The sequence below is a fragment of the Falco biarmicus genome, chromosome 16 (assembly GCF_023638135.1).
Source record: "Falco biarmicus isolate bFalBia1 chromosome 16, bFalBia1.pri, whole genome shotgun sequence".
Taxonomy (NCBI): domain Eukaryota; kingdom Metazoa; phylum Chordata; class Aves; order Falconiformes; family Falconidae; genus Falco; species Falco biarmicus.
In genome coordinates this window covers 4,219,438-4,231,778 of record NC_079303.1, presented here as the reverse complement: position 1 = coordinate 4,231,778, position 12,341 = coordinate 4,219,438, and the positions used below count along the sequence as shown (strand labels likewise).

General features: G+C 63.1%; 1 protein-coding gene across 16 annotated transcripts in view; it reads left to right on the top strand.

Moving 5' to 3' along the window:
* Nucleotides 1-12,341, top strand: part of PLEKHA6 (pleckstrin homology domain containing A6) — a 49,608-nt gene that overhangs the window by 26,224 nt on the left and 11,043 nt on the right. For 8 of the 16 annotated variants that reach the window (XM_056361708.1, XM_056361707.1, XM_056361705.1 and 5 more), the window contains exons 2-11: nucleotides 2,710-2,790; nucleotides 2,960-3,275; nucleotides 3,405-3,477; nucleotides 4,012-4,112; nucleotides 6,454-6,629; nucleotides 6,861-7,352; nucleotides 7,854-8,364; nucleotides 8,812-8,898; nucleotides 9,703-9,756; nucleotides 11,921-12,001. In XM_056361708.1, coding sequence (XP_056217683.1) covers nucleotides 2,973-3,275; nucleotides 3,405-3,477; nucleotides 4,012-4,112; nucleotides 6,454-6,629; nucleotides 6,861-7,352; nucleotides 7,854-8,364; nucleotides 8,812-8,898; nucleotides 9,703-9,756; nucleotides 11,921-12,001 — 1,878 coding nt within the window. In that variant the 5' untranslated portion in view covers nucleotides 2,710-2,790; nucleotides 2,960-2,972. The other 8 variants (XM_056361704.1, XM_056361701.1, XM_056361697.1 and 5 more) reach the window with 8 other exon arrangements.

The following is a 12,341-nucleotide window of genomic DNA, read 5'->3' as shown; positions in this document are numbered from 1 at the left end:
GCCTTCCGGGATCCCGTCCCCCTCCCAGCTGCAGCTGCTGGGCTGTTCGCTGGTCGATGCTCCCCGGGATTTTCTCTTGGTGTGACCTGGGGAAGGGAGAGTGGCGTGGGGAGGGGGGAACGGGGACGGTTTGGGGACAGAAGCAGGGGGAAGGGATGCAGCCAGTGAATCCAGGGCAGTGACAGAGCTCATCTCAACGCGGCTGCCTCCCGCACCATGACACCCCCCCCCCCCCCCCTTCCCAAGCAGCAGCCCTTCACTCGCTGCTGCCCTGCTGGGCTGGGGGGGGCCTGCAGCCCCCCGTCCTGCCCCTGGTGTCCTTCGCCTGCCGCCAGCTGCTCCCCAGCTCTGCACCTGGGCTGGGGGAGGTGGCGTGTGCTGCGCTGCCCTTCGCCTCTCCTCTGCGCGGGGACGCGAGCGGGAGCCGTGTGTTCCCATCGCCCGGCTGCCGCACACCGGGGCTCCCCAACCCCGGCTGCACCGGAGCTGCCGGAGCCCACAGGAGCTCCGTCACTGCTGCCACCGGGCACGCCAATGCCATCGGAACAGGGCTGGGGGACTGGGATATCTGGGAGAGGACAGCGAGACCCTTCGGCTGCCACCAGCATCCCCCTGCCCACGCGGGGCTGCTGCCCCCATGGCATGTGCTGTCACCTTGTAGCGTGGTGGCACGGGGCTGGCTGTGCCCACCGCTGCCATGGTGGGAGCTGGCAGCCGGCGCTGAGCTGGGAGGGCCCCTGGCATCATGCTGAAGTTTCGGGCGGACCGACGGGTGAGGTAGGACCTTGGGGTGGGCTGGTGGGAGCCGAGGGGGGCCACGGGCTGGCGGTGGTGCGGGACCCTCAGTCTGGGCAGTGGCTGCTGCATTGCAGTGCTTGGGAGGCGATGTGAACTTGGGAGTTTCTGGAGCGGGGTCAGCCGAGGGAGCTGCTGCCGGAGGGGTGGTTTAAGGAGGTTCTCTGGCTGTTCCGGGGGTCTCGCCACATCTGGGGGTGGGGGGAGGCACTGGGGTGGGTGCCAGGGAGGAGCTGTGGGGGAGCTGCGGGGGCTGCAAAGCAGGGTGTGTGTCCTGAGCTTGGTGGCAGCGTGGGGGGAGAGTCCAGCCCACCGGAACAGAAACGTGCTCCGGCGGGAGGTCGTAGGCAGGATTGGGGGGACACCCCGGCTGGCGCTCAGCCACACTGGCAGGTCTCGGTAGCCCCCACTTTCCAGGGCTGGTGTGGTCGGGGTGCTGCTTTCTTGGCATTTGCACCCTCCCTGTGCGCCAGCATCACGGGGGGGCCTGAGACCTGCCCCGGGTACCGCCGCTTACACCCCTCCAAAGTCACCTGCTAGGGGCAAATGGTCCGGGAGCAGCCCCAGCCCCACGTGGCAGAAACCCCCTTTGCCGCTGTCGGAGCGTGGGCCAGGCAGGCTGTTTTCACGGATAACTCATGTCAGCCGCGGCACAGTAAAGCCCGGTGCCGGGGGGGGCTGGGGAGCAAGTGCTGCCCCTCGTTGCAGGGTGCATATACATTGCCCAGGTTTCTGAGGTGACCCCAAGTGAGGGGAGTGCTGGTGGAGGTGGGCAGATCCTTGGCAGGGTGCAGGGTGGGATGTGCGAGCGGGAGCAGCTCTCAGCAGGGCTTTTTTGGATAGAAAGTGGTTAATATCTCCAGAGCCTGGCTGGAGCCCAGGTTCGGGGTGAAGCGTGTGTGGATGGGATGGTCTTGGCAGCTGCGTTTTCTTGCTCAAACTTCCCCTGTTCTGCTGACACGCAGAAGTTCAGCAGCGCGCTGGGCTGTTGGCAGTGTTGGTTTTGCGGGTACCGGGGGCACCCGTGTCCTGGTGCCTGGCAGCTTTGGGAAGGATGGATGTCACAGGGATGGGGTCCGATACAAACGTCCCAGGATGGAGCCCTGAACCTGTGGGTGCACCTCATCCTTCCCTCCCGCCGCAGCTCCAGCAGCCAGGGCCCCGGGAAGCGGCGTGCGAGGGGGTTCCCGAGCCGGAGCAGCGAGGGTGCCGGGATGCCCGGCAGTACCGGCTCTGCGGGATGGAGCAGGGATACTGCAAATGCTGCCAGCCAAGCCCGGCGGGAGCCCTGCCTCGCTTCTCCGGGGAGCCCCGCATGGCCGGCAGCAGCTGCTTTGGCTGCACCCCGGTATTGTCAAAGCAGCGCCCGGGGCTGATGCTGAGCTGGGTCTGATCAAGCTGCAGCAGCTCGCGCTGGTGGGTCCTGGGCTGATGTTTGGGGTCTTCGTGGCCAGGTGACTGCTCTTAGCCTGGCTCAAGGTGTTTTGACACATGGTTCTAAAAAAGCAGCAAGCCAAAGGCAGGGATGTGACGTTGGGGACGTTACTGCAGGCACAGCCCAGGACGGGCCATTGCTGCTGCTGCTGCAGCGACTTCTGAGTGGAGTTCATGGTAATGGAAGGGATGTGGCCAGCAGAAGGAACGAGGGCTGGGCCACCAGAGACCTCAGTTTGGCTCCCAGTGAGGCAAGTGCTTTCTGGGAAACGCCAGTGAAATATGCCGAGTGGATCTGAAGCGTGGGGTTAGTGGGGGCGCAGGGGGAGGGCGATGCTGGGGGCAGGGTGCGGGGAGCCAGCCCCAGTGCCGGTGTGGGACAGCAAAGCGCTGCTGGTGGAGCAGCAAACGGGGTGCTAAAGGCAAAGGGGTTCTGGGGCCGGGGGACTCTAACCACCACCCCCCCCGCTGTCTCTCCAGCCACAATGAAAGGCGGAACACGTTCCTGCACCCAGTGACGGGACAAGTTCCTGAGGACACCTCAAGGCTTGACTTGCAAAAGTAGGTTGGCTCCCAGCTCCCCTGGTTTCAGGGTCTGCGGGCGGGTTGCGATGGGGGACTGAGGTGGGCTGGGGCGTGGGGGGGCCAGTGCCTGGGGTGGGAGTGCTGGGGCCGGCTCCTGTGGGGTGGAGAAACGCAGATCTGCTGACTCAGCTGTCCTGTGCCACAGACCAACCTTGGACATGTCAAGCAAAGCGGGCAGCAAGCGAACAACGACCATCACCAGTGAGCCCACCAACCACACCATGGTGTCGGAGGGGCCCCCGGAGCGCCCCGGAGGCCGGGTGGGTGCCCGGAGCCGTGCGGCACGGCAGGCAGCAGTGGAGACGGGGTGTCGGGGATCCCCCCGGGGACTGAGCGGCTCCTCTCCCCCTCTGCAGGCTTCGCGCTCCTCCCGCAAGGGCATCGCCTTCGGGAAGCGCTCCAATTCCATGAAGAGGAACCCCAATGCCGCCGTGACCAAAAGCGGCTGGCTCTACAAGCAGGTACTCGAGGCTCTGCCGTGCAGGGTGACCCCTGGGATGATGCCATCCCCTTCCCAGCTGCCTGCACTGCAGACCCCTGGCATCACCCCCTCCTGGGTGGGTGCTGCTCTCACTGCCCCTCTCTCGCAGGCCAGCTCGGGGGTGAAGCAGTGGAACAAGCGCTGGTTTGTGCTGGTGGATCGCTGCCTCTTCTACTACAAAGGTACTGCAACGTGCACCCACCCTGGGTACCCCCCACAAGTTGATGCCCCCCAGCAGGACCCGGTGGCCACCAGCCAGGTGCCTCCGTGCAAACCTGAGCTGTTGATGGGCTGGCAGCAGGTTTTGCCAGCATGGATAGAGGGGTCCGGAGGTGACAGCCCACCGGGAGCGGTGGCCGTGCACAGAGAGCATCACTTTGTGCCTTTGCACTGGCGTTTGCTGCACCAGAGACCTGAGGGGTTAATGCCTTCCCAGGCTCCCTGGCAGCTCGCTGGGCTCAGCCCTGGCAGCGAAGCCGAGGGCGGGCATGAATAATTGAGCAGGCTGCTGTGCGAGCCCAGCCGAGCCACGCAGAGCTGCCTGCGAGCAACAGGCAGGCAGTGGTTTCCCACAGGTGGGCTGCCTGCCTGCTCCCCGCTCCCCCCCGGGCAGGAGCAATGGGACCGTGGCCCTGCAGCAGCTCGTGGGTCTCTGCTGAGGGGGAGCTGGGGCTCCCAGCCCCTCCCTGAGTGTAACCCCCGTGTTTGCCCACCAGATGAGAAGGAGGAGAGCATCCTGGGCAGCATCCCCCTCCTCAGCTTCCGCGTGGCAGCGGTGCAGCCCTCTGACAACATCAGCAGGAAGCACACGTTCAAGGTCAGTGTGTGGCTTGGAGGGGACAGAGCACTGGGACAGCACTGGGGTGGCGGTGATGCTCGCGGGGTCCCCGCTGCTCCCTTGTCTTGCTTTCCTGGTGATGGGGCGTGAAGCAAGCTGGGGAGAGGGGTGACTGCAGTAACCCCCTGGGGATACCCTGTGCTATGCAGATGTGCCTTCTGCTGGGGAAACTGAGGCACGTGTGGGGCAAAGCAGCATCTCCAAGGTCATCACCACCCCAGGCCTGAGCTGCTCCTGGGCTCAGCCCCTTGGGGTGCACTACTATCCCCCACCCTGGGGAGCTGCTGGCTGCAGCCCCCTCCCTGCCCTGCTTTCCCCTCCGCATTGCTGCTCCTGGCCAGCCTGGCCCTGCTGGCTGCTGCGGCGCTTGCCGGCAGCGCTCCTGGAGCCAGATGTAGAGAGATGTCCCCAGCTCCAATTTTTTTGTAGCCTGCTTTGACTGGTGTGCGAAGGCAAATGTAATTGCAAGGGCGTAGCCTGTAATGAGTCGCTGCTCATCAGCCTGCGCTGCCGTGGGTGATGGAGAGGAGCGAGAGGCGGCGGGTGGCTGCTGCAGCCAGGGCTCTCCTGCGCCTGTCCCTGGCAGCAGACCTTGGCTCTCCCTCGCTCAGAGCAGGGTCTGAGCTTCCCCGGCACCTCACAGCGCTTGTCAGCATCACCGTGCACCTCCACCGGCACAACCACTTGTGCTCCCCACGGTTGTGGATCGTTAGCGCTGGCTTGCTGGTGCACCCGTGCGCAGGCTGCCTGGCACTCGTGTACTTGTGCAAAAACCCAGCGTGCACCTTCCTGCCGGTGAGCATGGCAGGAGCTGGTGCCTGGGCTCCCCACAGGGTGCTGCGGAGGAGGTTTTCCAATCCAAGGGATGGATTTTTGCAGCTGGGGTCACCCTTAAAGCCGCATTTAAGCTGCAGCTGAGCATGGTTTAGGGCAGAGCATTGGCAAGCAGCAGTGGTGGCCAGGAGCCGTGCGTGGGCTCTCCCACGTGCCCGTGCTGACGCTGGCAGCCGGCGAGGTGTCTCTGCCTGCAGCTTCCACAGAGAAGTGTCCTGGAGTTGTCAAAAATCTCTCTCGGCTCATGACACTGGTGGGGAAAGAGCCTTGCAAAGCTGCTGCCCACGAACCGAGCTCTGCGGGCGCATGCCAGCCTTTCCATCTGCACGCGAGGGTTTGGGGGGACAGTTTTGTTCAGAGAAGGGTAGAGAGGGTATGGACAGCCAGGAGGGGTCTGTGCCACAGTGCCCATGCTCCTGCCACGCTACGGCTTGACCCTGTGTCTGTTTCCTCCTCCTCTCTCCGCGGGCGAGGATCCCCGGACAGGAGGTCTCTCTTCGTGCCCACCTACCACGCCAGAACCCAGCCACCACCTAGGTAGTACCTTCTTGTCTTTCGGATGCATGCAGAAGGGTGAGGGGCCCACAGGCTTGCCGGCATGCTCTGCTCACCCTGCTCGCGCTAAATCAGGGGACGAAGCGGTTTGCTTTGATCTTTTGCTCTGGCTGCAGAGCTTTTGGAGGCAGGAGTGCATGATGGGGGTCACAGGAGGTAACCCCGCAGCTGGGCACAGTGGCTGCATGCTCTGGGGAAGGAGAAGATGAAAACCCAAAGGAGTGTTTTAATCAGACCCCCAATTTTTTTTTTTGTTGTTTGGTTGGTTTTTTTAAGAGATTGAGCTGTGGAAATCTTTCAGGGGAAAACCCTCCTGCTTTCTCCCTTTTCTTCCTCCTCACTTCCTCCTGTCCCTTTCCACAGAGGGGGAAGGTGGAAGCTTCAAAAAAGCCCTAAACAGCCAGATCTGCCTTCCAGCACTTTTCAAGTGCAGAGTAGGCACTGACACCTTGGATCAAAATTTTCCCCAAAAAATGTTGTCTGGGCCAAGAAGCCACCTTCCCCCTAACCCTGCATGAATGTCGATGCTCCATCCAGCGCTGCCGCTCTCGCTGGGATGTGGACCCTTCGCCAGCCCCATGGGGACCCACTCGATGCTGGGGTGCAGCAGCCTCTGCACTGGGGTACCGCTCCTCAGGTGCATGGCCCTGGGGGGCGGGGGGGCAGGTCCTGAGCATCGCTGGAGGCAACCGTGGGGGACTCGGGGCCCCAGGGGGACCCCCCACAGGGGGATGAGGCTGGCGCTGGCTCTGCAGAGCCTTCCTCCTGCTCAGAGCTGCTGAGGAGGATGCACGTGGCTGCGAGGCTTGGGCAGGGAGGGAGGGAGGACCGCATCTGGCTTCTCCTGCAGCAGCAGGACCTCGTGCCGGGGTGGAAATGGAGCTCTCACCCTCCTGTCTTTCTCTCTCCCCACTTCTCTGCCTCCCTGCAGGTGACGGTGTGCTGGGTGGAGGAGATGCCGGCCAGTAACCAGCAGTCCCTGTCTCCCCAGGCCGAGCACGCTGGCATCCGGACCTACTTCTTCAGCGCCGAGAACACAGAGGAGCAGGAGTCCTGGATCCAAGCCATGGGCGAAGCCGCCCGGGTGCAGATCCCCCCAACCCAGAGGTCAGCGCCCACCAACTCCCCGTGCCATCCCCTCTCCCCTGGTCTCTGGAGATGGGGCAGAGGGGCTGTGCGCCATGGCTGGGGACCTTCTGGGAGTGTGAGGGTCCCTCTGGAGAGCAGAGCTGGGGGAGCACTGGCCCCCCAAGGCTGAGGGAGGCACAGGACACTACTGACCCCCCCAGGGGCACTGCAAAGGGAAGGTAACGCTCTCTCCTGTCTTGGCACCCCCAGGCACGAGAAGCCAGACTCTGAAAACATTCCCCCCAGCAAACACCACCACCACCACCACTGCAACGCCGCCCACCGCGAGCACCCCAAAGCTGACCCTGATGCCAAGACCCGGGGGGAAGGCGATGGCCGTGGCTCTGAGAAGATTGAGAGGAAGCCAGAGAGGATGGAGAGCAAGAAGGAGCCCTTGGCCAAAGCCAACGGCATCACCGGGCAGGAGATGCCCTCGGAGCCCGGCAGTCCTTACCCTGAGGCACCGCGGGTACCGGCGAGCGTGGAGAGGCCACCCCAGCCCAACGGCTGGCCGTACTCATCGCCCAGCCGCCCCGGCAGCACCGCATACCCCGCACCCGATGGGGAGAGTGTGGCCCACCGCCGGGGCTTTACCCCCCGCACCAATCCCGAGAAGATCGCCCAGCGCAAGAGCTCGATGACGCAGCTGCAGCAGTGGGTGAACTCGCGCCGGGGGGCTGTGCCCCCCGAGGAGCTGCGGAGGTGAGGGCTGCAGCGGGCTGGCTGGGGACAGAAGGGGGTCCTGCCCCCAGGTGATGTTCTGGGAATGTTTTTCCCCTTCCCATCTGCTTTCTCACTTCCTGGGGTCAGAAAAAGTCCTTTCTGGGATGTCCCCATGTACCAGCTCTAAGCCACATGTGGGACACCCTGGAAAGCCCAACAGGGTGGGTTTTGGAGGGGAGACCACCACGGGGTGCCTGCGAGGAGGGATGCCGGGAGGGGAGACCACCACGGGGTGCCTGCGAGGAGGGATGCCGGGAGGGGAGACCACCACGGGGTGCCTGCGAGGAGGGATGCCGGGAGGGGAGACCACCACGGGGTGCCTGCGAGGAGGGATACCAGCCACCCAGCTTTCCCGATGCTGATGTTGGAGCTGGCTGCTCTAAGGTTGTCCTTGCCCACCAGGACCCCTGGCTGCAGGGCAAGGGGCTGGGCACCTCCTGGCCTCCAGCCTGGCTCTCACAGCTCTCTCCCCTCCTCCAGCCCTACCAGGTTTTACCCCGTGTCTCGCCGGGTGCCCGACTACTATTCCCCCTACTCGCCCCAGTACCCCGAGGACTACCAGTACTACCCTCCCGGGGTGCGCCCCGACAGCATCTGCTCCATGCCCGCCTACGAGCGGGTGAGCCCCCCCTGGGCGCTGGAGGACAAGCGGCACTCCTTCCGCAATGGGGGCACCTACCAGCTCCGCGAGTGGAAGGAACACCCTGGTTTTGGCCGGCAAGATGTTCCGCTCTGGCTAGCCACTCCTGGGAGGCAACCAGCCTACTTGGATGAGGTGGATGCAGCCTCGGGCTCTCTACGACGGATGTCACTGCAGCCCCGCTCCCGCTCCGTGCCCCGCTCGCCCAGCCAGGGCTCCTACAGCCGGGCACGGGTGTACTCCCCCGTCCGCTCACCCAGCGCCCGCTTCGAGCGGCTGCCACCCCGGGGAGAGGAGATTTATGCTGACCCTGCCACCTTCATGATGAGGCGATCCATCAGTTCTCCAAAGGTAAATGCCTGTTGGCGCTCGGGGTGCACAGGATTGGAGGGCGACCTTTGCTGGAGATGTCGGGGATGCTGCAGCACAGCTTGTCACCTCTGTGTGCGCAGCCTGGCTTCAAAATGCCACCAAGTCCATGGCTTGCAGCATCTGATGGCTTTAGGTCCCCCCCTGCCATCCTGCAAAGCTGACCAGATTGTGGTGGTTCCCTCCTGCCTGCTCCTGTGTTGCTGTGGGGCAGGAGGGGATGGGATGGGATGCCCAGGGCCACCATCAGTGATGTGCTCCCAAGCAGGGAGCCCTGGTGTCCCTGTCTCGCTGCTGTGTGCCCCAAAGCCGGGCCTGACCCTGCTGCAGGAGTGGGTTCTGCCCCTGCCTGCGCTTTCTGGCCTGTCCCACACCTCTCACATGTCTCTGGTTTTGGGGGGTGGGGTGGGGTGTCTCCTTTCTTCTCAGTATGACTATCTGGGCGACAGACGACCCGTTCCTGCAGGAATGTATCCGTACCACTACCCGGCATCCCCCACCATCCATGACAAAATGGTACGTATGCTGCTGGTGTCGGGGGGAGCCCTGGCAAACCGGGGTGCACACAGCCCCCCGGGGAGGTGGGCAGCGCGGGGGCTCCTTGCTCAGGTGGCTGAGGAGGAACCACTCTGCTCCAGGGGCAGCTTTTTGTGGGTCAGAGCTGGGCTGCTCTGGGGCAGATCAAGACCACGGGTCCTTTTACCGGTGTTTCTGGTCCCCCCTGGCCATACCCTGTGGAGATCCTTGTGGAAAGGCCCCCAGTCCCTGTCCTGAAACCCCCAGGTCGTGGGGGTACCCTTGGACCCCCGTATGCCCTGCGATGCTGGGCTGGGCTTGTCACCTCCAGGGTGGTCCCTGGCTGAGGCTGGCGTGCACCCTGCACCTCTCCCCCTCTTGCTTCCTCACTTCTGGCTAGAGCTGCTGCTTTTTCCTGCGTTGTGTTTCCCCTCACAGCGCTGAGGGGTTGGAGCCGGCGGGGTGAGACCAGCAGGTCCCCCCAGCAGAGCACAATCCTGAAACCATGGGGCAGGACCGGCCGTTGGAGGAGGGAGAAGCACGAGTTACCATAAGCTACCCATGCTGCCATCCATCCTCACTAGCCGCAGACGCAGGGAGAGGGCCCTGCCTCTTCCGAGGCACCGGTAGCCAGGAGGGAGAGCCGGGAGGAGAGTGTGTCTCCCGGCTCCGTGCCACGGAGGTGCCTTGCTTCCCCGGCCGAGAGGTCTTTGCATTTCCGTAGCCTTCACCTAACTGCTTTGCTTCTTCTTTTATATGTTTTGTGTGTTCGTTTCTTGCCGCATGCCTGCTGGCTCCTGGTAGGATGAACTTTTAGACCTTCAGTTGCAAAGAAACCTAGAGTATTTGGACCAGCAGGTAGGCAGAGCTGGCTGCAAGCCTCACGCTGCTTACGTCCCCATGTGCCCTGTCCCCAGCGGCATCGCCTTCCCTCCCAGCGCAGCATCTCTTCCCCTAACATCCATCCTCACACTTCTTGGCATTAAAGCAGCACGAGTTGTCCTTGGTTTGCTTCTTCCATCCTCCCCGTCTGTAGGGTTGCTCATTGCTTGGCAGAAAATCCCCCTTGCAGTGCCTTTTGTGTGGTGTGCTGGAGCCGGTGGGGGTCACTGGGGCAGCCCCCCACATGCCCAGGGCTGCAGGGAGCTGCCCCCGGGGTGCAGGGGAGGCAGCCGGCTCTGAAGCCCTCCCCAGGTCGGTCTGCACCATGCTGGCCCGGGGCGGTGCAGGACACCGGTGCGTGGTGCCAGCGTGGCCGTGCTGGATGGTGTGTCAGCACACGCAGCAGTGCTCCAGCATCGGTGTGAGCTGGGCTGCTGCAGCTGTCCCAGGGCTGGTGCCCCCTATGCAGGGGGTGGCCGGGGGGGAGCTGGATGGGTGCGAGGTGTTTTTGGTGACGTGCTGGGCCCTGCTCTCCTCCTCAAAGGCGAGGGGCTTGATGCAGGGTGGGCGTGAGGCACCAGCCGGCACCGATACCAAAGCAGCAGCTCTCAGGTTTTTGCATGCCAGATGGTGTTTGGAGGAAAGCTGTGAAGTGACTTCATCCCAGGAGTGGGGTGGGGGCAATCCGGCTGGGAGAGACCCCCAGGACAGGGACCAGCAGGGACCAGCTGAAGTCAAAGCCAGGGACAGGAGCTGTCGGCTGGTGCTGCAGCCAGGCGCGTACCCGCAAAAGCCAGGCTTGCACTAAGGGAGCTTCTCCAGAGACAATCTCATTAGTCTGCAAATCTCCATCGGTGCAGTAATCGCCAAGATCTGTGTCTGCCTTGGAGCAGAGCCAAGGACAGGCAGGAGCACTCGCTGCAATAAAAGCTCTCTGGATTATTTCACAGCCATCGGCAGCAATGCAGGCTCTCCGAGGCTCTTTAAAACTCCCGAAAAAAAGCCTTTGCATCCCCTCCTCCGCTCCTGCTGACCTCTGGAGAAACTAATTCAAAGTGATGCTGTCAAGTCTCTCTTTTCAAACAGCTTGCTGCTTTATTTTCTCTCTCCTGGCTTGTCCGGTCATGGGGACGGCTCCGTCAGCTGCACATCACCTTGCTGACCTGCACCCAGTCAGGGTTTGGTCCCTGGTTTGTGCTTAAACTGCCATCACCCCTTGGACCTTGAAGGGTCCTGGGTGTGAGGGGCTTCCCTTGCATCATCTGCTGTGGGCTCCTGCAGTGTTCCTGCAGGCAGAGGCAGCGATGAAGCTCCAGTCCCACCGATGGGTCCCTGTGGCCACTGTTGGCTGCGCGGTGCCGCAGCAGCGCACCAAGGGCAGCAGACCCCTCTGGGTGGTGGGGATGTGATCGGACACCAGGGTTGGGGTCTGTCCCGCTCCCCTGGTGGGCTGGGCACAGTTCAGGGCAGTGCTGCAGGCCAGCTGCAGCTCTGGGAGGTACAGGCATGCCCAATGCCATCACCTCCTTGCAGCACGGCCACAATATGCTGTCCCTGCAGGAGCACCCTGTTCCCACCCAGCTGCTCAAGGCTGGTCGACTGGAGAGGGGACGCTGCTGTCCCCGGTGCCAGGCTTCAGTCACCGTCCCCTGTGCCTGGAGCTCGTTTGTGCCTTGAGTGGGGCCGTGCCAGCCCCGGCTCTGTGCCAGGGCAGGACACAGAGCCATCTGTCAGTGAGGGGCAGGACCCGTCTGTCTGTCTGCTGGGACCACACTGTGCGCTGCAGCCATGGGCGTCTCTGTGCAAGCTTGTGTCTGTGTGTGCACTTTGCTGCCGCCCAGCTTGGAGCTGGCTCGGTTTTATCTGTGTTTTCCCCTCAACAAAGTTTTCAGGGCATGCAACCAGCCCAGGATACTCTTGAGTATGTAAAATGGAGCAGCAGCAGCCTGGGGCAGCCATCCCCACGTGGCTCAAGCCCCTGGGACATCTCTTGGAGGTGGCATCTTGCAGCCGGATGCCCTGAGGGCTCCTGGACTGAGCCGCCTCGCCGCTCAGACAGCACCCCAGCACCCAGCACCACCGCAGCACCACGGAGCGCATCTCTGCTGACCTCTGAACTTTCCTTCCCTGTTTGCCACAGATGAGCGAGAGCGAAACCCTGATCAGTATGGTGAACAGGATGGTGGAGACCTCCTCCCCTAGGGCTCAGCTCTACATGCAAGTAAGCCTCCGGCCGCCGGGCCGTGCATGGCTCGTGCATGGCAGCCACGCCAGCCGCCCCCCACTCCATCCCTGAGGTCACCTCCTGTCATTTCCACTCATGCAGACTCCAACATCCATGCGGCTCCAGCACATCATGCTCTCGGGGACCTGCTAGTCCATCACAGGCTTTGCTAATCCATCAATGAGCCACTAAAACCCAGTAAATCCTTGTGCTGAGAGCACAAGGTGAGGATGCAGCAGTCCTGAACTCTCATGCTCGTTTGGGCTGGACTCGGGTGCTTTGCTCACCCTTCATTTGCCATCATGTTGGTGAGGGAAGGAGAAGGTGTGAGATGACA